Genomic DNA, 26,410 nt, shown 5'->3' on the forward strand with positions numbered 1-26,410 from the left:
GATATGCGCCAAACATGCAGTTTCACTGAATGAAACTCACTGTACTTGACTCACTGACCCCTCTCCTCACATCGTGTGAATGCCCACTCCCCTCTCTCTTCACTGCTCTCAGAAGCTGAGTCACTGTCAGTACCTTCTTGCTAGTAGCTTTCTTCACTGCAGATACTTTATTCCACATCTTCATCATCCTCGTCGATGTTGAAACCTTCAGTTTGAAGCATTTCAATCATATCAGCAGCGGTAAAAGCCGCTGCTGTGATGTAGTTTGCTCCAAAAATTTCCACTTGTATCGCCTGTGATGCCATTTTCGATACGTATGCAGATTACCTGGTCGTGTGGGGTCCTGAACTCACTGTTTCACTGTGGAGTGTGTTGTTATGGAATCTGATGAAGAAACTTTTCATTCGACCCTTGACATGTTCACAATGCCTGGTGTAGCTGCGATTGTTATGCTATCCCATGAGGAAAACGTGGAAACAAATTTTTAAGTGTTGAAAGCGCTATAGCGTTCAGTCGTCCGGAACGCTACCTTATGTCAGGAACGCTATAGCGTTCCATCGTCCAGAGTGAGTTAACCCACCGGGAAATAAAACCTATATATGCGTTCCATCGTCCGGAGTGAGTTAACCCACTGGGGAATGAAACCTATATATGCGTTCCATCGTCCGGACTGAGTTAACCCACCGGGGAATGAAACCCAGGACTCCAGGGTTAGTAAAAAGTCCATTGCCCTGTCATGTCCCATCTGTCGAGGAGTAGGTTGAACTGTTTTGATTTGCTGCTCTGTGTGTGTGTGTGCATGTATTTGTATTCCTTTTTATCACAACAGATTTCTCTGTGTGAAATTCGGGCTGCTCTCCTCAGGGAGAGCGCGTCGCTACACTACAGCGCCACCCATTTTTTATATTTTTTCTGCGTGCAGTTTTATTTGTTTTTCCTATCGAAGTGGATTTTTCTACAGAACTTTGCCAGGAACAAACCTTTTGTTGCCGTGGGTTCTTTTACGTGCGCTAAGTGCATGCTGCACACGGGACCTCAGTTTATCGTCTCATCCGAATGACTAGCGTCCAGACCACCACTCAAGGTCTAGTGGAGGGGGAGAAAATATCGGCGGCGGAGCCGTGATTCGAACCAGCTCCCTCAGGTTCTCTCGCTTCCTAGGCGGACGCGTTATCTCTAGGCCCTCACTCCACATGTGTGAAGTTGTTTTGTTGTTGTTGTTTGTCCTGCTTGCAGACAGCGTGACCTTTCTGGGCATCAGCATTGTGGGGCAGAACAACAAAGGAGGTGACGGGGGTATCTACATTGGCTCCATCATGAAGGGGTTGGTCCTTGTGCCTGTGTGTGTGTGTGTGTGTGCATGTTTTGTGTTTGTTTGTGTGGCGTGTGTGTGCTAAGGGGTTGGTCCTGTGTCTGTGTCTCTGTGTGCATGTTTGTGTGGTGTGTGTGTGCTAAGGGGTTGGTCCTGTGTCTGTGTCTCTGTGTGCATGTTTGTGTGGCGTGTGTGTGCTAAGGGGTTGGTCCTGTGTCTGTGTCTCTGTGTGCATGTTTGTGTGGCGTGTGTGTGCTAAGGGGTTGGTCCTGTGTCTGTGTCTCTGTGTGCATGTTTGTGTGGCGTGTGTGTGCTAAGGGGTTGGTCCTGTGTCTGTGTCTCTGTGTGCATGTTTGTGTGGCGTGTGTGTGCTAAGGGGTTGGTCCTATGTCTGTGTCTCTGTGTGCATGTTTGTGTGGTGTGTGTGTGCTAAGGGGTTGGTCCTGTGTCTGTGTGTGCATGTTTTGTGTTTGTTTGTGTGGTATGTGTGTGCTAAGGGGTTGGTCCTGTGTCTGTGTGTCTGTGTGTGCATGTTTGTGTTTGTTTGTGTGGCATGTATGTGCTAAGGGGTTGGTCCTGTGTCTGTGTTTCTTGTGTGTGCATGTTTTGTGTTTGTTTGTGTGGCGTGTGTGTGCTAAGGGGTTGGTCCTGTGTCTGTGTGTGCATGTTTTGTGTTTGTTTGTGTGGCGTGTGTGTGCTAAGGGGTTGGTCCTGTGTCTGTGTGTCTGTGTGTGCATGTTTGTGTTTGTTTGTGTGGCATGTATGTGCTAAGGGGTTGGTCCTGTGTCTGTGTTTCTTGTGTGTGCATGTTTTGTGTTTGTTTGTGTGGCGTGTGTGTGCTAAGGGGTTGGTCCTGTGTCTGTGTGTGCATGTTTTGTGTTTGTTTGTGTGGCGTGTGTGTGCTAAGGGGTTGGTCCTGTGTCTGTGTGTGCATGTTTGTGTTTGTTTGTGTGGCATGTATATGTCTCTGTGTGTGCATGTTTTGTGTATGTTTGTGTGGTATGTATGTGTCTCTGTGTGTGCATGTTTGTGTGTGTTTGTGTGGCATGTGTGTGCTAAGGGGTTGGTCCTGTGTCTGTGTTTCTTGTGTGTGCATGTTTTGTGTTTGTTTGTGTGGTATGTGTGTGCTAAGGGGTTGGTCCTGTGTCTTTGTCTCTGTGTGTGCATGTTTGTGTTTGTTTGTGTGGCATGTATGTGTCTCTGTGTGTGCATATTTGTGTTTGTTTGTGTGGCATGTCTGTGTCTCTGTGTGTGCATGTTTGTGTTTGTTTTTGTGGCATGTCTGTGTCTCTGTGTGTGCATGTTTTGTGTGTGTTTGTGTGGCATGTCTGTGTCTCTGTGTGTGCATGTTTTGTGTGTGTGTTTGTGTGGCATGTCTGTGTCTCTGTGTGTGCATGTTTTTGTTTGTTTGTGTGGCGTGTGTGTGCTAAGGGGTTGGTCCTGTGTCTGTGTTTCTTGTGTGTGCATGTTTGTGTTTGTTTGTGTGGTGTGTGTGTGCTAAGGGGTTGGTCCTGTGTCTGTGTGTCTGTGTGTGCATGTTTGTGTTTGTTTGTGTGGTGTGTGTGTGCTAAGGGGTTGGTCCTGTGTCTGTGTGTGCATGTTCGTGTTTGTTTGTGTGGTGTGTGTGTGCTAAGGGGTTGGTCCTGTGTCTGTGTTTCTTGTGTGTGCATGTTTGTGTTTGTTTGTGTGGCATGTGTGTGCTAAGGGGTTGGTCCTGTGTCTGTGTGTGCATGTTTGTGTTTGTTTGTGTGGCGTGTGTGTGCTAAGGGGTTGGTCCTTGTGTCTGTGTCTCTGTGTGTGCATGTTTGTGTTTGTTTGTGTGGCATGTGTGTGCTAAGGGGTTGGTCCTGTGTCTGTGTGTCTGTGCGTGCATGTTTGTGTGGCATGTGTGTGCTTGTGTGTGTGTGTGTGTGTGTCTGTCTTACTGTATGAGGATGTGTGTGTGTGTGTATGTGTGTGTATGAAAATGTGTGTGTGTGTGTCTGTCTTACTGTATGAGGATGTTTGTGTATGTGTGTATATGTGTGTGTTACTGTATGAAAATGTGTGTTTGTGTGTGTGTGTGTGTGTGTGTTACTGTATGAAAATGTGTGTTTGTGTGTGTGTGTGTGTGTGCGTCAGTGTCTCTTAATTTGTGAGCACGTCTCTCTTAGGTGGAGTGTGTGTGTTCATGTGTCTCTCGTGAGCATGTATGGTGTGCCTCTCTTTGTGAGTGTGTGTGTGTGTGAGCATGTGTACATGTGTGTTTCTCTTACTGTCTTGGTATGTGAGTACTTATCTGTGTGTGTGTGTGTGTTTGTCTTGGTGTGTGAGCATGTGTGTGTGTGTGTCTGTGCATGTGTGCATATGTCTTAGTTGGTGTACGAACGTGCATGTGTGTCTGTGTGTGCATGCATGCATCTCTCTTAGTGTGAGTTTGATCCAAACATCATGAACGACGTTACTGTTGCTCAGGGTCATAGTCTGTGAGTGTATGTCACTGTGAGTTTGTGTGTGTGTGTCTGTGTGAGTTTGTGTCTGTCTGTCTGTGTGAGTTTGTGTGTGTTTGTGTGAGTCAGTGTGAGTTTGTGTGTGTCTGTCTGTCTGAGTTTGTGTGTGTGTGTTTGTGTCTCAGTGTGAGTTTGTGTGTGTCTGTCTGTCAGAGTTCGTGTGTGTGTCTTTGTGAGTTTGTGTGTGTGTGTCTGTGTGAATTTGTATGTGTTTGTGTGTCTGAGTTTGTATGTGTCTGTGTGAGTTTGTGTGTGTCTGTGTGAGTTGTGTGTGTCTTTGTGAGTTTGTGTGTCTGTATGAGTCTGTTTGAGTATGTGTGAGTTTGTGTGTGTCTGTTTGAGTATGTGTGAGTTTGTGTGTGTCTGTCTGTGTGAGTTTGTGTGTGTCTGTGTGAATCTATTTGAGTTTGTGTGTCTCTGTGTGAGTTTGTGTGTGTGTGAGTTTGTGTGGGTTTGTGTCTGTGTGAGTTTGTGTGTGTCTGTCTGAGTTTGTGTGTGTGTGTCTGTGTGAGTTTGTGTGTGTGGGTGTGTGTCTGTGTGTGAGCGTGTGAACACATGCTGAAGGAGATGACTGTTGTCCAGCGGGGCAGTGGCTCAGGACGGGCGTGTGGAGCCAGGGGACATGATTCTGGAGGTGAACGGCGTCAGCTTCGAGGACATGAGCAACGACGATGCCGTCAAGACACTCAGGGAGGCCGTCCAAAAGGGGGGGTAAGTCTCAGGGAGGCTGTCCACAAAGGGGGATAAATTTCATGGCGGCCATTCAAAAAGGGAGGTATATCTAAAAAAAAAATGCTGTCCAACGGCGGGAGGGAGGGGGGGGTAGGTCTCGTGGAAGCCGTCCAAAAGGTGGGAGGCTGTTCACAAAGGGGGATTGGGGTGTTGGGGTGGGGGGGTAAAATTTCATGGAGGCCATTCAAAAAAGGAGGTAAGTCTCAGGGATGCTGTCTGAAGGTGGGAGGGGGTGGTAGGTCTCTTGGAAGCCGCCCAAAAGGGAGAGCATGTGGAGGATGGGGGTGTGGTTGGGGGGAGGGGGGGTGTAAGTCTCAGGGAGGCTGTCCACAAAGGAGTGTCGAGTACACAGAATGTAAGAATACAATACAGACAAGCCGCATGCAGCAAAGTAAGGCCAAATGAATACGCTTAATAGCCATAAAAAGCGTACGACGAGATAGAGCATAAACCTGACAAGATGGCGTGGAGAGCCTTGGCCAAAGGAATGATTCAGCACTTATAGCTTTTAGAGGCGTTTGACTGGCTAAGAGTGGACCGGGCAAGACGGCTCGTCTTTTCACTGTTAGCTGCGCGAAATTAGAGCAGTCCGATAAGCCTAGTTTGCATCAGTTTGACATGGTAAGTATATGTATCACCAAACATGGAGTATAATACAAACTCCTCCTTTTGATTTCAGTCAGCGCTTACAGGGTAAGACCGAATTGCTCCACTGATGTGGTGCAACGTGCTTTTTTTTTCTTTCCCCCCCCCCCCCTCTTCTTCTTTATCGAATGTGTCCCATTGGCAGAATCGCATAGGCGTTGGACTTATGAAACTGTGTTTGCCAATTTGAGGTCCCGTTTCGACTTGGTGATGTGTCCTTGGGGAACAGCACTTTACTGCCTGATTTTCCTCACCCCCCCCCCCCCCATTTAAACATTTGGTAAAGAAGAAGAGGGGGAAAAAAAGAAAGAAAAAAAGCATGTTGCACCACATCAGTGGAGCAATTAGGTCTTACCCTGTAAGCACTGACTGTGAAATCAAAACTATGCTCTCTCCAACTTACACTCCTTTTAAATTTTTAATTTTATTTTATTTTATTTATTTATTTATTTATTTCTTTTAAATAAAATTATTATTTATTTATTTATGTATGTACGCTTATAGTTGATGTCATCAAGTTTTTCAACATTATACATATTATTATTGGTAGTAGCAGTTTTTTGGGTTTTTTTTAATGTATTTATCTATCATTTATTCACCCTTTTTTTTATCTTTTTTTTTTCCTCAAGGCCTGACTAAGCGCGTTGGGTTCCGCTGCTGGTCAGGCATCTGCTTGGCAGATGTGGTGTAGCGTATATGGATTTGTCCGAACGCAGTGACACCTCCTTGAGCTACTGAAACTGAAACCTCACCCCACCCAGGGGTGAATGTGTCGGGGAAGATGGAAAAACGGGGAAGGAGAGATTGGGGCTTGACATTCCTTAACCAAGACTTCTTCTCAGTGGATATGAAATCACTGTCCCTGTGGCCATTAACTCTTTCCATACGAACAATCAAAGAGACGACGTTAACAGCGTTTCACCCCGATTACCATCATCAAAATATTGCAAGCGAAAGGTTCTTATACTGAAGATGTGAATGTTGACAAAGAATACCACAATTCTGATGACGGAAGCTAAAGGTTGGGTCATTCAGACACCCACTGGACATCCGAGGGGTCTGTGTAGAGGAGAAGAGAGGACTGGCCGTACTGAGTGAGTTAAAAGGCTGTGAGACTTTTAACCTTTTTAAACGTGTTTATGTGGTCATTACTTATGTATTTATCAAGGTTGGTTGTTGGGTGGTGTTTTTTTGTTTGTTTGGTTTTTTTTTTTTTAACCCAGAGACCTGGATGTAAAATAGATATTAAAAAAACTGAGTAATAACACTTATTCAGAAAATGCCCGTCTTGAAAAAACAACAACTTTGTTTTCTTTTGTTTCATTCCATTTTCATGTGCTCTTCCTGGGGAGGGCAGCCTGAGTTTCATGCAGAGAAATCTGTTGTGACAAAGAATAATACAGTACATTACAATACATTGCAATACAATACAGTAATACAATACAAACACAATACAATACAAAACAGTACAATGCAGTGCAATACGCCACAATACAATATGATAGTCAGTCATGTCCGACTATGACCATCAGAACAGCAGAGGAGGCAACTGCTGTTCCGACTGTTTGGGCTAGAATTTGATCATAGTGGAGAGTGTCTTGCCCAAGTTACATCCCCACTCTCTTGGCCAAGAGGGTTTTTAGGACAGTCGGCATTGGGATGGTTCCCAAAGGCTAACCAGCCCACAAGGCTGCAGCACTAAGAGCCAGTGCAATTTTGCCTCCTAGTTTGAGAGTCATAGTCCTTCACAAAAGACCAAGCTGTAAATGATTTCCCATTGACTGGAGAAACCATTGATAATACAGCTCTCACTTTGCTGTTGGCCCAAATGTAAACTTATGTCAATCTGTGATATAAGCCGAGTGTTGGACCGAACAATACAACACAATACAATACACATTCCCAGGGCAATCAGTCTAGTGGTGGCCAAGTGCTGGGACCCGAACCCCAAGGGCTACTTCACGGTGCCGCGGCAGGAGCCTGTGCGCCCCATCGACCCCTCGGCCTGGGTGGCCCACACAGCGGCCCTGCGTGAGCACTTCATGGGGGGCAGGGGGGGCGTGGCCGGTGGTCCCTCCCTCACCATCGTCCCCTCCACCACGTCCTCTGTGTCCACGTCCATACCGGAGGCTGAACGTGAGTGGGGATTTTTTGTTGTTGTTTTGGTTTTGAAATTAATGTGGTTTTTTTTTTTTTTAATCCACACACTAGAAGAAGAGAAGAAGAAAAATTGGGTTACTCAGTATTGCTCCATAACAGTATTGCTTCATGACAGAGTGATTATTGTCGTCTGTATCTCGGGGCCTGGTTAACGCCGGGATAGCTTCTTCTGCGTTCACTCGTATGCACACGAGTGGGCTTTTATGTGTATGACCGTTTTTACCCCGCCATGTAGGCAGCCATACTCCGTTTTCGGGGGTGTGCATGCTGGGTATGTTCTTGTTTCCATAACCCACCGAACGCTGACATGGATTACAGGATCTTTAACGTGCGTATTTGATCTTCTGCTTGCATATACACACGAAGGGGGTTCAGGCACTAGCAGGTCTGCACATATGTTGACTTGGGAGATTGTAAAAATCTCCACCCTTTACCCACCAGGTGCCGTCACCGTGATTCGAACCCGGGACCCTCAGATTGACAGTCCAACGCTTTAACCACTCGGCTATTGCGCCCGTCACCGGGATAGCATTATGACGGGAAGCGTAGAGTACAGCCTTGTCACATCATCCCAAACCTAAATGGACCTCCATAGCAGTATCGTCATAATCAGCATCATCATCCTCTTCCTCCGTCATCATCAGTATAATTATGTATGTACGTAACATTGATGTAATGTGTTACATGAAAAAAAATGTGTGCTTTGTAATGCACCAAGAGCAGATTTATGGATTGTGTGCTGTATAAGAATCCATTATTTTATCATTAGTAGTAGTGGTGGTGGTGGTTTTTTTGTGTGTGTTGGGTTTTTTTTTATTGATACAATACCACAACACCACATAGTGCAATATGATACTATACAACACAGCGCCACAAACACAATACAGTACAATACAGTACTACAACACCACACAATGCAATACAGCACAAAACAACATGACGGCACAACGCAACACAGTACAACAAAAATACAAGACTGTACAATACAAAAACACAATACAGCACAGTACACACAAAACACCACACTTAACATACAACCTGTTGTCCACAAATGGTGCCCCCCCCCCACTCTCACCCCCACCCTTACTTGTTTAACGATAACTTTCAAATGTGAAAATCTGGAGTCGACCAGAGGTAGTGGAGGTGGCATGGGGTTGGTGTTGTTGAGAGAGGCAGAGGTAGAGGGCCCAGAGTGATCGCGAATTGATTGCGATCGTGCCTTAATTTTAGCCCGATCTCCCAATCGAGCCACATAATTTTGTGACCTGTTTGAAGACATATTTGGACACAAAACAGAAACGCCAAAGAATTGATAGACAGATAGAAAATGTGAAAAAAATTTAGCCGTATGAAGTGCACAGGAACAGGTGTCGAGATGGCTGCCGGAAAAAGAGGGCACTAGCCAGGGGGACAAAGGGGAGGTTACCTACTTCCGGGAGGTTATCGGCCGTAGTTACTTTTGTTTTCTCCGCATAGGCGGATAGTAGTAGTTTGCACAGGACAGGAATGTCAGACCCCTGCCGAAGTCTGCACTAGTTGGGTCACGGTAAGTATGTTATTTAAACGTAATTTTAGATAGAAAATTTCCTTTTAACAAAATGTCTACAATCACCAGTAAGTATGACTGACATTTATTAATCAAAATTCCACCTCCCATCTCAGGAAGCGAAGATTTAAACCTGACCATCAACACAGACATGGCCACTGTGGTCAAGGCCATGGCTCACTCTGACTCTGGTCTGGAGATCCGCGATCGTATGTGGCTGAAGATCACCATCCCTAATGCCTTCATTGGTACGTGAGTGTGTGTGTGTGTGTGTGTGTGTGAATGGATCAGAATAGAATAGAATTATAAGATTGTCATCCTTAACACCTTCATAGGCACGTGTGTGTGTGTGTGAATAGAATAGAATAACTTTATTGATCATGAAACTTTAAGGTTTAGAAGGTATGAGGCACACACTTAAAAAGTAAATAGATAAGTAAGTAATCATCATCATACAGACACCAATATTTCCCCAGTCTCAGTTGTGCATCACTTACTGCAATGAACTGACTGGGAACATTATATACGTTACATGATATCTTGTATATCATTTATAAAATGTTTTCGAATAGTGTTGGATTTGACACAGTGATATGTCTATGTCAGTGTGTGTGTGTGTGTGTGTGTGTGTGTGTGTGTGCTGGGGTTATGCATGCTTAGTTAGAGGTTGCACATTCAGTCTGAAGTTTGAGGTATCAGTGCCCAGTGGGTAAGGGCGGCAGTCATTTTTCTCCTGTTCTGAAGAGGAAGCTAGTTAGGGATACAGAGGGTAGGTAACCTACTTCTGGGAGGTTATCAGCCGTAGCTACTTTCATTTTCTCCGCATAGACGGATAGTAGTTTGCACATGACAGGAATAGGACTCTCTGCTGAAGTCTGCACTAGTGGGTCACGATAAGTATGTTAGATAAACGTAATTTTAGGAGAAAAAAAAAATTCTTTTCTCCTGGTCTTCCAAGTCATTGTACATGCAGACATGCCATTGCCATTGTCTCCCACTGTCTCCTTTTGAATGTATACACATGCGGTATGCCTGTTCAGTCCATGTCCGTGTTTAGTGGGCAATGGAAACATCTCCAACATGCACATTCCCTGAAAATAGGTGTATGGCTGCCTTTATGACAGAGTAAAAAATGACATAATTGGACAAAAAGCAGAAACGCCAAAGAATCAATAGACAGATAGAAAATGTGAAAAAAACTTAGCCATATGAAGAGCACAGGAACAGGAGTCGAGATGGCTGCCGGAAAAAGAGTGCGCTAGCCAGGGGGACTAAGGGGAGGTTACCTACTTCCAGGAGGTTATCGGCCGTAGTTACTTTTGTTTTCTCCACATAGGCGGATAGTAGTTTGCACAGGACAGGAATGTCAGAGTCTGCACTAGTGGGTCACGGTATGTTACTTAAACGTAATTTTGTCACCAGAGGAGGTGTAGGAGGTGGTGGAGGTCTGGAGTTGACCGGAGGGAGCGGAGGAAGTGGAGGAGGCGGCGGGTTGGCGTTGTTGAGAGGGCCAGGAGTAGAGGGCCCAGAGTGTCAGCGAATCGATTGCGATTGTGCCTTAATTTTAGCATGATTGCCCGATCGAGCTACATAATTATGTGACCTGGTTGGAGACATAATTTGACATAAAACAAGAACGCCAGAGAATTGACAGACAGGCAGAAAATACGAAAAAAAACTTAGCCATATGAAGAGCACAGGAACAGGAGTCGAGATGGCTGTTGGGAAAAGAGTGTGCTAGCCAGGGGGACAAAGGGGAGGTTACCTACTTCTGTGAGGTTATCGGCCGTAGTTACTTTCGTTTTCTCCGCATAGGCGGATAGTAGTTTGCACAGGACAGGAATGTGAGACTCCTGCCTGAGTCTGCACTAGTGGGTCACGGTATGTTATTTAAACGTAATTTTAGATAGAAAATTTCCTGTATGGCTGCTTTTATGAAAAAATGGTCTTAAAAGCACACAAGTGAACTTGGTCTTTCGAATGAGACGATAAACCGAGGTCCCGTGTGCAGCATGCACTTAGCGCACGTAAAAGAACCCACGGCAACAAAAGGGTTGTTCCTGGCAAAATTCTGTAGAAAAATCCACTGCGATAGGAAAAACAAATAAAACTGCACGCAGGAAAAAATACAAAAAATGGGTGGCGCTGTAGTGTAGCGACGCGCTCTCCCTGGGGAGAGCAGCCCGAATTTCACACAGAGAAATCTGTTGTGATAAAAAGAAATACAAATACAAACAAATACAAATACCCTTCCTCTTTTTGCACAAATGTCAGCACAGAGTTTGGGATAGGCGCTAACTGAGCACTTCAACCCTTTCCTGGGAGCCCATTCCCTTGCTTTGTTTCACAGCACTGCCTGGGAGTTCACAGTTTGCTGTATGCAGAAGTCACTCAATATATATATGATAGTCAGTCATGTCCGAATATGACCATCAGAACAGCAGAGGAGGCAACTGCTGTTCTGACTATTTGGGCTAGAATTTGATTATAGTGGAGAGTGTCTTGCCCAAGTACATCCCCACTCTCTCGGCCAAGAGGGTTTTAGGACAGTTCGGCGTTGGGATGGTTCCCAAAGGCCAACTAGCCCACAAGGCTGCAGCACTAAGAGCCAGTGCAATTTTGCCTCCTAGTCTGAGAGTCATAGTCCTTCACAAAAGACTAAGCTGTAAATGGTTTCCCATTGACTGGAGAAACCATTGATAATACAGCTCTCACTTTGCTGTTGGCCCAAATGTAAACTTATTAAACTGGTGATATCAACAGGAATTTTCTTATTTGTACAATGGATTTGATTCTTCATGAAAGTCTGCTACCTGTGTCTCTGTCTCCTTCATTCATTCTTCATTCTTTTCAGTGTTGTTGTTGTTGTTCCAAAGTCGGGGTTGGGGCATTGACAGGGTATTTTTACCCTGTGCACAATTTTTAACCCCAAATGGGTGGGGCGGGTGTTTACTAGATACTGGGCGTCGACATGGTGGTTTACAGTAGTCGTGCCCATGAACGCAGAATGGAAGAAATGGGAAGGCATCCTGTGTTGTTCAGTCTTTTGTGTTGACAGGCAGCAGGGGATATCTCCTCACACTCCTCTGCCTCTGTGTTGTGTGTGTTGGTTAGTCATTGATTAACCCTTTCACTGCCAAACTCGCTTTTATACACAAGCTAGGCAGAGGACACATGTCACTGAAAGGTGACCAGGTTATGGGTCTGTTATCCATGAACCTACTGCTCTTATGGTTCGATGGGAGGACAGGCCATATTTTCTACACATCACAGGGGGAAAATCCCCAGCTATTCTCAGACACCATTTTCTCTGTGCTTATAACGCAAGGGAATTTTGCACTCTAAATTGACTGGCAGTGAAAGGGTTAACTTCTGTTTACTAAAGTGAATTTAGGTTTGGGGAAGGGGGGTTGGGAGTGTGTGCTGTGTATGAGAATGCACTTCGACTGTATCTGTTCACAAAATATAACATGAAAGAGAGAAATTCAAAATGGGCAAGGAAGTTTCAGGGAATATGTGGGTATGTACGTGTCTATGCATGTACGTTTGCCCATGTACCTGCGACCCGTTTCCTTTCGACACAGGGGCAGACATGGTGGACTGGCTGTTCTCCCACGTGGAAGGATTCACGGACCGGCGCGATGCCCGGAAGTATGCCTGCAACCTGCTGCGGTGTGGCTACATCCGCCACACGGTCAACAAGCTGACCTTCTCTGAGCAGTGCTACTACATCTTCGGTGACTACCTGGGAGGTTCGTGCACAGTGGTGGTCATCTGGCACAGTCAGGACCAGAATATCTTTATTACAGTGCTGGTCATCTGGCACAATCAGGACCAGAATATCTTTATTACAGTGCTGGTCATTATGGCACAATCAGGACCAGAATATCTTTATTACAGTGGTGGTCATCTGGCACAATCAGGACCAGAATATCTTTATTACAGTGGTGGTCATTATGGCACAATCAGGACCAGAATATCTTTATTACAGTGCTGGTCATCTGGCACAATCAGGACCAGAATATCTTTATTACAGTGGTGGTCATTTGGCACAATCACAATCAGAATATCTTTATTACAGTGGTGGTCACTTGGCACAATCAGGACCAGAATATCTTTCTTACAGTGGTGGTCATTATGGCACAATCAGGACCAGAATATCTTTATTACAGTGCTGGTCATTATGGCACAATCAGGACCAGAATATCTTTATTACAGTGCTGGTCATTTGGCACAATCAGGACCAGAATATCTTTATTACAGTGCTGGTCATTATGGCACAATCAGGACCAGAATATCTTTATTACAGTGCTGGTCATCTAGCACAATCAGGACCAGAATATCTTTATTACAGTGCTGGTCATTTGGCACAATCAGGACCAGAATATCTTTATTACAGTGCTGGTCATTTGGCACAATCAGGACCAGAATATCTTTATTACAGTGCTGGTCATCTGGCACAATCAGGACCAGAATATCTTTATTACAGTGCTGGTCATTTGGCACAATCAGGACCAGAATATCTTTATTACAGTGGTGGTCATTTGGCACAATCAGGACCAGAATATCTTTATTACAGTGGTGGTCATTTGGCACAATCAGGACCAGAATATCTTTATTACAGTGGTGGTCATTTGGCACAATCAGGACCAGAATATCTTTATTACAGTGCTGGTCATTATGGCACAATCAGGACCAGAATATCTTTATTACAGTGGTGGTCATTATGGCACAATCAGGACCAGAATATCTTTATTACAGTGCTGGTCATTTGGCACAATCAGGACCAGAATATCTTTATATGCAGTGCTGGTCATTTGGCACAATCACAATCAGAATATCTTTATTACAGTGGTGGTCATTTGGCACAATCAGGACCAGAATATCTTTATTACAGTGCTGGTCATTATGGCACAATCAGGACCAGAATATCTTTATTACAGTGCTGCTTTATTACAGTGGTGGTCATTATGGCACAATCAGGACCAGAATATCTTTATTACAGTGGTGGTCATCTGGCACAATCACAATCAGAATATCTTTATATGCAGTGCTGGTCATTTGGCACAATCAGGACCAGAATATCTTTATTACAGTGGTGGTCATTATGGCACAATCAGGACCAGAATATCTTTATTACAGTGCTGGTCATTTGGCACAATCAGGACCAGAATATCTTTATTACAGTGGTGGTCATTATGGCACAATCAGGACCAGAATATCTTTATTACAGTGCTGGTCATCTGGCACAATCAGGACCAGAATATCTTTATTACAGTGGTGGTCATCTGGCACAATCAGGACCAGAATATCTTTATTACAGTGGTGGTCATTATGGCACAATCAGGACCAGAATATCTTTATTACAGTGCTGGTCATCTGGCACAATCAGGACCAGAATATCTTTATTACAGTGCTGGTCATTTGGCACAATCACAATCAGAATATCTTTATTACAGTGGTGGTCACTTGGCACAATCAGGACCAGAATATCTTTCTTACAGTGGTGGTCATTATGGCACAATCAGGACCAGAATATCTTTATTACAGTGCTGGTCATTATGGCACAATCAGGACCAGAATATCTTTATTACAGTGCTGGTCATTTGGCACAATCAGGACCAGAATATCTTTATTACAGTGCTGGTCATTATGGCACAATCAGGACCAGAATATCTTTATTACAGTGCTGGTCATCTAGCACAATCAGGACCAGAATATCTTTATTACAGTGCTGGTCATTTGGCACAATCAGGACCAGAATATCTTTATTACAGTGCTGGTCATTTGGCACAATCAGGACCAGAATATCTTTATTACAGTGCTGGTCATCTGGCACAATCAGGACCAGAATATCTTTATTACAGTGCTGGTCATTTGGCACAATCAGGACCAGAATATCTTTATTACAGTGGTGGTCATTTGGCACAATCAGGACCAGAATATCTTTATTACAGTGGTGGTCATTTGGCACAATCAGGACCAGAATATCTTTATTACAGTGGTGGTCATTTGGCACAATCAGGACCAGAATATCTTTATTACAGTGCTGGTCATTATGGCACAATCAGGACCAGAATATCTTTATTACAGTGGTGGTCATTATGGCACAATCAGGACCAGAATATCTTTATTACAGTGCTGGTCATTTGGCACAATCAGGACCAGAATATCTTTATATGCAGTGCTGGTCATTTGGCACAATCACAATCAGAATATCTTTATTACAGTGGTGGTCATTTGGCACAATCAGGACCAGAATATCTTTATTACAGTGCTGGTCATTATGGCACAATCAGGACCAGAATATCTTTATTACAGTGCTGCTTTATTACAGTGGTGGTCATTATGGCACAATCAGGACCAGAATATCTTTATTACAGTGCTGGTCATTTGGCACAATCACAATCAGAATATCTTTATTACAGTGCTGGTCATTATGGCACAATCAGGACCAGAATATCTTTATTACAGTGGTGGTCATTATGGCACAATCAGGACCAGAATATCTTTATTACAGTGCTGGTCATTTGGCACAATCAGGACCAGAATATCTTTCTTACAGTGGTGGTCATTATGGCACAATCAGGACCAGAATATCTTTATTACAGTGCTGGTCATTATGGCACAATCAGGACCAGAATATCTTTATTACAGTGCTGGTCATCTGGCACAATCAGGACCAGAATATCTTTATTACAGTGCTGGTCATCTGGCACAATCAGGACCAGAATATCTTTATTACAGTGGTGGTCATTTGGCACAATCAGGACCAGAATATCTTTATTACAGTGGTGGTCATTTGGCACAATCAGGACCAGAATATCTTTATTACAGTGCTGGTCATCTGGCACAGTCAGGACCAGAATATCTTTATTACAGTGCTGGTCATCTGGCACAGTCAGGACCAGAATATCTTTATATTACAGTGGTGGTCATTTGGCACAATCACAATCAGAATATCTTTATATGCAGTGCTGGTCATTTGGCACAATCAGGACCAGAATATCTTTATTACAGTGGTGGTCATTTGGCACAATCAGGACCAGAATATCTTTATTACAGTGCTGGTCATTTGGCACAATCAGGACCAGAATATCTTTATATGCAGTGCTGGTCATTTGGCACAATCACAATCAGAATATCTTTATTACAGTGGTGGTCATTTGGCACAATCAGGACCAGAATATCTTTATTACAGTGGTGGTCATTTGGCACAATCAGGACCAGAATATCTTTATTACAGTGGTGGTCATTTGGCACAATCAGGACCAGAATATCTTTATTACAGTGCTGGTCATTTGGCACAATCAGGACCAGAATATCTTTATTACAGTGCTGGTCATTATGGCACAATCAGGACCAGAATATCTTTATTACAGTGCTGGTCATTCGGCACAATCAGGACCAGAATATCTTTCTTACAGTGGTGGTCATTATGGCACAATCAGGACCAGAATATCTTTATTACAGTGCTGGTCATTTGGCACAATCAGGACCAGAATATCTTTATTACAGTGCTGGTCATCTGGCACAATCAGGACCAGAATATCTTTATTACAGTGCTGGTCATCTGGCACAATCAGGACCAGAATATCTTTATTACAGTGGTGGTCATTTGGCACAATCAGGACCAGAATATCTTTATTACAGTGGTGGTCATTTGGCACAATCAGGACCAGAATATCTTTATTACAGTGGTGGTCATTTGGCACAATCACAATCAGAATATCTTTATTACAGTGGTGGTCATTTGGCACAATCAGGACCAGAATATCTTTATTACAGTGGTGGTCATTTGGCACAATCACAATCAGAATATCTTTATATGCAGTGCTGGTCATTTGGCAGAATCACAATCAGAATATCTTTATTACAATGGTAATCATTGGGCAGAATCGTAATTAGAATATATTTATTCCAGTTGTTGTCATTTGGCAGAATCACAGTCAGAATATCTTTATTACAGTACTGGTCAGTAGGCAGAATCGTAATTAGAATATATTTATTACAGTTGTAGTCATTTGGCAGAATCACAGTCAGAATATCTTTATTACAGTTGTAGTCATTTGGTAGAATCACAATCAGAATATCTTGATTACAGTTGTAGTCATTTGGTAGAATCACAATCAGAATATCTTGATTACAGTTGTAGTCATTTGGTAGAATCACAATCAGAATATCTTTATTACAGTTGTAGTCATTTGGTAGAATCACAATCAGAATATCTTGATTACAGTGGTAATCATTTGGTAGAATCACAGTCAGAATATCTTAATTACATTTGCGGTCATTTAGTAGAATCACAGTCAGAATATCTTTATTATAGTGGTGGTCATTCGGCAGAATCACAATCAGAATATCTTGATTACAGTTGTAGTCATTTGGTAGAATCACAATCAGAATATCTTGATTACAGTGCTGGTCATTAGGCATAATCGCAATTAGAATATATTTATTACAGTGGTGGTCATTTAGCAGAATCACAATCAGAATATCTCCCATTACAGTGGTAATCATTAGGTAGAATCAGAAAATCATTATTTTCTCAGCAAGAGAACTTGTGTGTGCTGAAGTCTGTGATTCATGCTGTGCTTGAGGGAAGAGGAGGTCAGGGAATGTTTTTGTCTGTAGCGGTGATGGTGGTGTTCTGTCCTGTTTTTTTGTTGTTGTTTTTGTTGTTGTTGTTTATTCTTTTCCATTTTTTGTCATGTTTTTCTCTCTGTTCTATCTTTTCTTTGTCTTCTTCTTTCTTTCGTTTTTCTTTTTCTGTTTTTCTTCCTCTGCTTGTTGCTTATTCCGATTCTATTCTGAGCGATGATGGCAGCTCAAAGTGGTTTGCAGTAACAAGTCAGTCATAAAATCAGACGTAAGGCTGAACAGACAAATACAGGATGTCACTGAAACATTGGGATGAGACATAAGGCTGGACAGAAGATCAGACAAGTACAGAATGTCACTGAAACATTGGGATGAGACATAAGGCTGGACAGAAGATCAGGCAAGTACAGAATGTCACTGAAACATTGGGATGAGGCTGGACAGAAGATCAGACAAGCACAGGATGTCACTGAAACATTGGAATGAGGCACGACATACGATCAGACAAATTCAGGATGTCACTGAAACATTGGAATGAGGCTGGACATGAGATTAGACAAGTACAGGGTGTCATTAAAACATTGGGATGGGACGTAAGGCTGGACATAGATCAGACAAGCACAGGATGTCACTGAAACATTGGGATGAGACATAAGGCTGGACAGAAGATCAGACAAGTATAGGATGTCACTGAAACATTGGGATGAGACATAAGGCTGGACAGAAGATCAGACAAGTATAGGATGTCACTGAAACATTGGGATGAGACATAAGGCTGGACAGAAGATCAGACAAGTATAGGATGTCACTGAAACATTGGGATGAGACATAAGGCTGGACAGAAGATCAGACAAGCACAGGATGTCACTGAAACATTGGGATGAGACATAAGGCTGGACAGAAGATCAGACAAGCACAGGATGTCACTGAAACATTGGGATGAGACATAAGGCTGGACAGAAGATCAGACAAGCACAGGATGTCACTGAAACATTGGGATGAGACATAAGGCTGGACAGAAGATCAGACAAGCACAGGATGTCACTGAAACATTGGGATGAGACATAAGGCTGGACAGAAGATCAGACAAGTACAGGATGTCACTGAAACATTGGGATGAGACATAAGGCTGGACAGAAGATCAGACAAGTACAGGATGTCACTGAAACATTGGGATGAGACATAAGGCTGGACAGAAGATCAGACAAGCACAGGATGTCACTGAAACATTGGGATGAGACATAAGGCTGGACAGAAGATCAGACAAGCACAGGATGTCACTGAAACATTGGGATGAGACATAAGGCTGGACAGAAGATCAGACAAGCACAGGATGTCACTGAAACATTGGGATGAGACATAAGGCTGGACATAAGATCAGACAAGTATAGGATGTCACTGAAACATTGGGATGAGACATAAGGCTGGACAGAAGATCAGACAAGCACAGGATGTCACTGAAACATTGGGATGAGACATAAGGCTGGACAGAAGATCAGAGTGGTGGTCAAGTGGTAACGCATCAGCCTAGGGGGTGCGAGAATGTGAGTGTACAGGTTCAAACCTCACACTCGCTCCTCCACCAGACCTTGAGTACACTCGCTCCTCTTGAGTACATTCGCTCCTCCACCAGACCTTGAGTACACTCGCTCCTCCACCAGACCTTGAGTACACTCACGAGTGTACTCTCTTGAGTACACTCGCTCCTCTTGAGTACACTCGCTCCTCCACCAAACCTTGAGTACACTCGCTCCTCTTGAGTACACTCGCTCCTCCACCAAACCTTGAGTACACTCGCTCCTCTTGAGTACACTCGCTCCTCCACCAGACCTTGAGTACACTCGCTTCTCTTGAGTACACTCGCTCCTCCACCAGACCTTGAGTACACTCGCTCCTCCACCAGACCTTGAGTACACTCGCTCCTCTTGAGTACACTCGCTCCTCCACCAGACCTTGGAGTACACTCACTCCACCACCAGACCTTGAGTACACTCACTCCACCACCAGACCTTGAGTACACTTGTTCCTCCACCAGACCTTGAGTACACTCGCTCCTCTTGAGTACATTCGCTCCTCCACCAGACCTTGAGTACACTTGTTCCTCCACCAGACCTTGAGCACACATGTTCCTCCACCAGACCTTGAGTACACTTGTTCCTCCACCAGACCTTGAGTACACTCACTCCACCTGACCTTGAGTACACTCGCTCCTCTTGAGTACATTCGCTCCTCCACCAGACCTTGAGTACACTTGTTCCTCCACCAGACCTTGAGCACACATGTTCCTCCACCAGACCTTGAGTACACTTGTTCCTCCACCAGACCTTGAGTACACTCACTCCACCACCAGACCTTGAGTACACTCACTCCACCACCAGACCTTTGAGTACACTCACTCCTCCACCAGACCTTGAGTACACATGTTCCTCCACCAGACCTTGAGTACACTCACTCCACCACCAGACCTTGAGTACACTTGTTCCTCCACCAGACCTTTGAGTACACTCACTCCTCCACCAGACCTTGAGTACACTTGTTCCTCCACCAGACCTTGAGTACACTCACTCCTCCACCAGACCTTGAGTACACATGTTCCTCCACCAGACCTTGAGTACACTCGCTCCTCTTGAGTACACTCGCTCCTCCACCAGACCTTGAGTACACTTGTTCCACCACCAGACCTTGAGTACACTTGTTCCTCCACCAGACCTTGAGTACACTTGTTCCTCCACCAGACCTTGAGTACACTCGCTTCTCTTGAGTACACTCGCTCCTCCACCAGACCTTGAGTACACATGTTCCTCCACCAGACCTTGAGTACACATAGACCTTGAGTACACATGTTCCTCCACCAGACCTTGAGTACACATGTTCCTCCACCAGACCTTGAGTACACTCGCTTCTCTTGAGTACACTCGCTCCTCCACCAGACCTTGAGTACACATGTTCCTCCACCAGACCTTGAGTACACTCGCTCCTCCACCAGACCTTGAGTTGTGGCCTGGATGCTAGTCATTCAGACGAGATGAAATACTAAGGTCCCATATGAAGCATGCACTTTGCATTCATGAAAAAACAACTCCAGCAACACAGTTGTCCCTGGTAAAAAATTATTTAGAAAATTTCACTTTGATAAGAAAACAATATACTTGCAGTCGGGGGGGGGGGAGAAAAAAAAAAGTTGTTTTTTTTTTTTTTTTTTTTTTTTTCACACAGAGAAGTCTGTTGTGATGAATAGAAAAGTAGTACAATACAGTGCAATACAGTACAATACATTGCAATACAATGTAACACAACACAACACAACACAATGTGTTCAAGGGACACAGGCTGCACACAAGACGAGACGGTGTACAGAAGGTAACCAAAAACACTGTCCGTCACTGCTGTCTGTCCCCCCAGGACCCCCCGTGTACCCAGACCTCAGCGCCGTCAGCCTGGACGATGTGGACTCCGTCTCGGACGCCGACCGCGACACCCTCGTCCCCCTCCCGACCCCCTCCTCCGGCCCCGCCCCCCTGCCCCCCAACCCCTACGCCTCCGTCGTCATTGACGGCAGCGGGGGCAGCAGCATCTATGCGGCGGGGAGCTTTGTCAAGGACGTCACCCCCACGCCCAACAGTGGCGGCGCCCCCCCGCCCCTCCCCCCTCCCCTGTGCAGCCCCCCCGGTGGTGGTGGAGGAGGAGGAGGGGGTAACGACAGTGCCAGCAGCGTGTACAGTGCCTCAGGTAAGTTTGTTGCGATGTAGGCAGGCGTTTGTATTTGTATTTGTATTCCTTTTTATCACAACAGATTTCTCTGTGTGAGATTTGGGCTGCGCTCCCCAGGGAGAGCGCGTCGCTACACTACAGTGCCACCCCTTTTTTTGTATTTTTTCCTGCATGCAGTTTTATTTGTTTTTCCTGTCAAGTGGATTTTTCTACAGAATTTTGCCAGGAACAACCCTTTTGTTGCCGTGGGTTCTTTTACGTGTGCTAAGTGCATGCTGCACACGGGACCTCGGTTTATCGTCTCATCCGAATGACTAGCGTCCAGACCACCACTCAAGGTCTAGTGGAGGGGGAGAAAATATCGGTGGCTGAGCCATGATTCGAACCAGCGCCCTCAGATTCTCTCGCTTCCTAGGCGGACGCGTTACCTCTAGGCCATCACTCCACTAGCTGGTAGGCTGGTTTGGCTGGTACAGGTGTGAGAGTGAGAGAGCAATGAATAGCATGTGTTCTTTTAGAATGTTTGCCATTTTGTTTACGCTCCCATCCGCATCCCCATTTTCTGATCAGAACACCACCACACATATTTCAGCATCCCCATTTTCTAATCAGAACAACACCACACGTATTTCAGCATCCCTGTTTTCTAATCAGAACAACTCCACATGTATTTCAGCATTTCTGCATCCCCATTTTCTAATCAGAACAACACCACACATATTTCAGCATCCCCATTTTCTAATCAGAACACCACCACACGTATTTCAGCATCCCTGTTTTCTAATCAGAACACCACCACACGTATTTCAGCATCCTCGTTTTCTAATCAGAACAACACCACACGTATTTCAGCATCCCCGTTTTCTAATCAGAACAACACCACACGTATTTCAGCATCATCCCCATTTTCTAATCAGAACAACACCACACGTATTTCAGCATCATCCCCATTTTCTAATCAGAACAACACCACACGTATTTCAGCATCATCCCCATTTTCTAATCAGAGCACCACCACACGTATTTCAGCATCCCCGTTTTCTAATCAGAACACCACCACACGTATTTCAGCATCCCCATTTTCTAATCAGAACACCACCACACGTATATTTCAGCATCCCTGTTTTCTAATCAGAACACCACCACACGTATTTCAGCATCCCCATTTTCTAATCAGAACACCACCACACATCAGCATCCCCATTTTCTAATCAGAACACCACCACACGTATTTCAGCATCCCCGTTTTCTAATCAGAACAACACCACACGTATTTCAGCACCCCCATTTTCTAATCAGAACAACACCACACGTATTTCAGCATCATCGTTTTCTAATCAGAACACCACCACACGTATTTCAGCATCCCCGTTTTCTAATCAGAACACCACCACACGTATTTCAGCATCCCCGTTTACTAATCAGAGCACCACCACATGTATTTCAGCATCCCCATTTTCTAATCAGAACAACACCACACGTATTTCAGCATCCCCATTTTCTAATCAGAACAACACCACACATATTTCAGCATCCCCGTTTACTAATCAGAGCACCACCACACGTATTTCAGCATCCCCGTTTACTAATCAGAACACCACCACACGTATTTCAGCATCCCCGTTTACTAATCAGAGCACCACCACACGTATTTCAGCACCCCCGTTTTCTAATCAGAACAACACCACACGTATTTCAGCATCATCGTTTTCTAATCAGAACACCACCACACGTATTTCAGCATCCCCGTTTTCTAATCAGAACACCACCACACGTATTTCAGCATCCCCGTTTTCTAATCAGAACAACACCACACGTATTTCAGCATCCCCGTTTTCTAATCAGAACAACACCACACGTATTTCAGCACTAAGTTTCTGATCCAGGGATCACATCAAGCATTTGCACTGACAGTGCATTTTCTGATCTGACAAGTACAGCATGCAGTGTCATCAGTCATTTTCATATCTCAGCAAGTACAGCCATACAGATTCTTCAATCATTTTCTTGTCTCAACAAGTACAGCCATACAGATTCTTCAATCATTTTCTAGTCTCAACAAGTACAGCCATACAGATTCTATAGTCATTTCTTGTCTCAACAAGTAGAGCCATACAGATTCTTCAATCATTTTCTTGTCTCAGCAAGTAGAGCCATACAGATTCTTCAGTCATTTTCCTGTCTCAACAAGTACAGCCATACAGATTCTTCAATCATTTTCTTGTCTCAACAAGTACAGCCATACAGATTCTTCAATCATTTTCTTGTCTCAACAAGTACAGCCATACAGATTCTTCAATCATTTTCTTGTCTCAACAAGTACAGCCATACAGATTCTTCAATCATTTTCTTGTCTCAACAAGTACAGCCATACAGATTCTATAGTCATTTCGTGTCTCAGCAAGTACAGCCATACAGATTTTTCAATCATTTTCTTGTCTCAACAAGTACAGCCATACAGATTCTTCAATCATTTTCTTGTCTCAACAAGTACAGCCATACAGATTCTATAGTCATTTCGTGTCTCAGCAAGTACAGCCATACAGATTCTTCAATCATTTTCTTGTCTCAACAAGTACAGCCATACAGATTCTTCAATCATTTTCTTGTCTCAACAAGTACAGCCATACAGATTCTTCAATCATTTTCTTATCTCAGGATGTACAGCCATACAGCTTCATCAATCATTTTCTTATCTCATCAAAAACAACCAAACAGTGTCATCTAGTCATTTTCTGATCTCAACAAGTACAGCCGGCTATACAGATTCTTCTACTACAGTCATTTTCATATCTTTAACAAGGGAATCCATGCTGTTTCATCAATGATTTTCACATCTCTCAGCATGCAGTTTCATCAATCATTTCACATCTCAGACACGATCGATCACCCATGCAGTTTCCGTGCTAATGACACAGGTGTTTTTCTGTCCCCCTCCTCCCTTTCAGTGCACAATGCCTGTTCGTGTGTCCCCCTGTCAGTCAAATGGCCCGCCTGTCTGACCGCCGAGCGCATGCTGGTCAAAACGGTGTGCACCGAGAAGTCAGAACCGAACAACAACTCCTCCTCTGCCAAGGTCACGGGGCCCCGCAGTTCCAAGGAGACCACCACCACCCCTGCCACCACCACCACCTCTGCCATGCCGGGAAACGAAGGTGAGTGTGGTGTGGCAGAAGTATGTTGGAAGTAGTCGCGTTGTTCAGGATGGGGTGGGTGGGGGTGACTCTTGAGACTGTTACACACTTTCTTTGTGTTTAGTGGGCTGCAACTCCCACACTCTTCCCTATATATAAGTGGGCTTTTCACCCCCTCCTTCACTGGTACTGAGGTCCTTGTGAAAGTCCCAGAGTCATTAGAACTGAGGCCATGCTGCTCAAGACCCAACTGTGCTGGGTAGAACTCATCTCCAGAAAGGAAGACCACTGCCTGCCCGTGGTCATTCTGTACAGTGAACTGTTACCTGGTGGCCACAAGAAGGAAGCGGAACAAAGACATGCTTCTTCTTCTTCTTCTTCTTCTGCGTTCGTGGGCTTCAACTCCCACGTTCACTCGTATATACGCGAGTGGGCTTTTTATGTGTATGACCGTTTTTACCCCGCCATGTAGGCAGCCATACTCCGCTTTCGGGGGTGTGCATGCTGGTTATGTTCTTGTTTCCATAACCCACCGAACGCTGACATGGATTACAGGATCTTTAATGTGCGTATTTGATCTTATGCTTGCGTATACGCACGAAGGGGGTTCAGGCACTGGCAGGTCTGCACATATGTTGACTTGGGAGATCATAAAAATCTCCACCCTTTACCCACCAGGTGCTGTCACCGTGATTCGAACCCGGGACCCTCAGATCGAAAGTCCAACGCTTTAACCATTTGGCTATGGCGCCCGTCAAGACATGCTGAAGAAGGCCTTCTCCGTCTGTAACATCAACCCCAGCCAGTGGACTTATCAAAAACCACTGATTGAAGTTTCAGCCTGGCACCACACCAGGAAACTTAATCCTTTGGCGAACATAGGATGGAGTGGTCAGTGCCAGAGACATGTCCTGGTTTTGTGTGATTTGTCTGTATGCATCTCGGAAAGATAAATAGGTTTATGAAGACTTTTCATAATTGTACCACAGATAGATAAAATGAATAAATAGATAAATGGGTAGTATGACTTTTCATGTTGTGCATTCCCTGCAGATTGTTATAAATAAGTGACGGGCGCAATAGCCGAGTGGTTAAAGCGTTGGACTGTCAGTCTGAGGGTCCCGGGTTCGAATCACGGTGACGGCGCCTGGTGGGTAAAGGGTGGAGATTTTTACGATCTCCCAGGTCAACATATGTGCAGACCTGCTAGTGCCTGAACCCCCTTCGTGTGTATATGCAAGTAGAAGATCAAATACGCACGTTAAAGATCCTGTAATCCATGTCAGCGTTCGGTGGGTTATGGAAACAAGAACATACCCAGCATGCACACCCCCGAAAACAGAGTATGGCTGCCTACATGGCGGGGTAAAAACGGTCATACACGTAAAAGCCCACTCGTGTGCATACGAGTGAACGCAGAAGAAGTTATAAATAAGTAATTAAAGATAAAAGACTCAGAACATATTTTGCATACACCCCAAATTGATAAATAAATAACGACTTCCTGTTGTGCATGCCCCTGCCTCAGGGACCAGCCAGCCCAGCACCAGCCAGAAGAAGACTGCCGCAGCCCCACCTCACCATGAGAAACCCGAGTACGCCACCCCCACCCCCACCTCCGCCTCCACCCCCACCCCGACCCCGACCCCGACCCAGGGCTCTGCCAACGACCCTGACCTCACCCCTGTGCCCGGCCCACGCTGCCCCACAGTCAAGCCGCCCATGATGCCGGCGGTGCCAGCGACAACATCGTCATCGTCTGCCACTGTGGCTCTGGAATCGCTGCCACCGGAACTGTTGGGGAGTCGACAGTCGTTCCGAATGGCCATGGGCAACCCCTGTGAGTTCTTTGTTGATTTTATGTGACGTGGATTGCTCGCTGGTCATCACCGTTGTGTTCGGAGAGGCTAGACTTGTGGGAACTTGCCTTGGGTCGATGTGGTGGATTCTTTATTAGTCGTTGCCAAGGATGTTTGTGTTCTGAGAAGCTAGACTTGTGAGAACTTGCCTTGGTTCGATGTGGTGTTGTTTTTTTGGGTTTTTTTTTTTTACTGGTTGTAGCCAAGGATGTTCGTTCGAT

The 26,410-nt window shown here is 44.7% G+C and overlaps 1 protein-coding gene across 1 annotated transcript in view; it reads left to right on the forward strand.

Moving 5' to 3' along the window:
• Window positions 1-26,196, forward strand: part of LOC143301972 (segment polarity protein dishevelled homolog DVL-3-like) — a 46,769-nt gene extending 20,573 nt beyond the window's left edge. The window contains exons 8-15 of the mRNA XM_076616454.1: window positions 1,237-1,324; window positions 4,384-4,512; window positions 7,085-7,314; window positions 9,001-9,132; window positions 12,469-12,636; window positions 20,888-21,214; window positions 24,145-24,351; window positions 25,859-26,196. Coding sequence (XP_076472569.1) covers window positions 1,237-1,324; window positions 4,384-4,512; window positions 7,085-7,314; window positions 9,001-9,132; window positions 12,469-12,636; window positions 20,888-21,214; window positions 24,145-24,351; window positions 25,859-26,196 — 1,619 coding nt within the window. The remainder of the gene's footprint in view (window positions 1-1,236; window positions 1,325-4,383; window positions 4,513-7,084; window positions 7,315-9,000; window positions 9,133-12,468; window positions 12,637-20,887; window positions 21,215-24,144; window positions 24,352-25,858) is intronic.
• The last annotated feature ends 214 nt before the right edge of the window (window positions 26,197-26,410 follow it).

Source organism: Babylonia areolata, chromosome 28 (genome assembly GCF_041734735.1).
Source record: "Babylonia areolata isolate BAREFJ2019XMU chromosome 28, ASM4173473v1, whole genome shotgun sequence".
Lineage (NCBI taxonomy): Eukaryota > Metazoa > Mollusca > Gastropoda > Neogastropoda > Buccinidae > Babylonia > Babylonia areolata.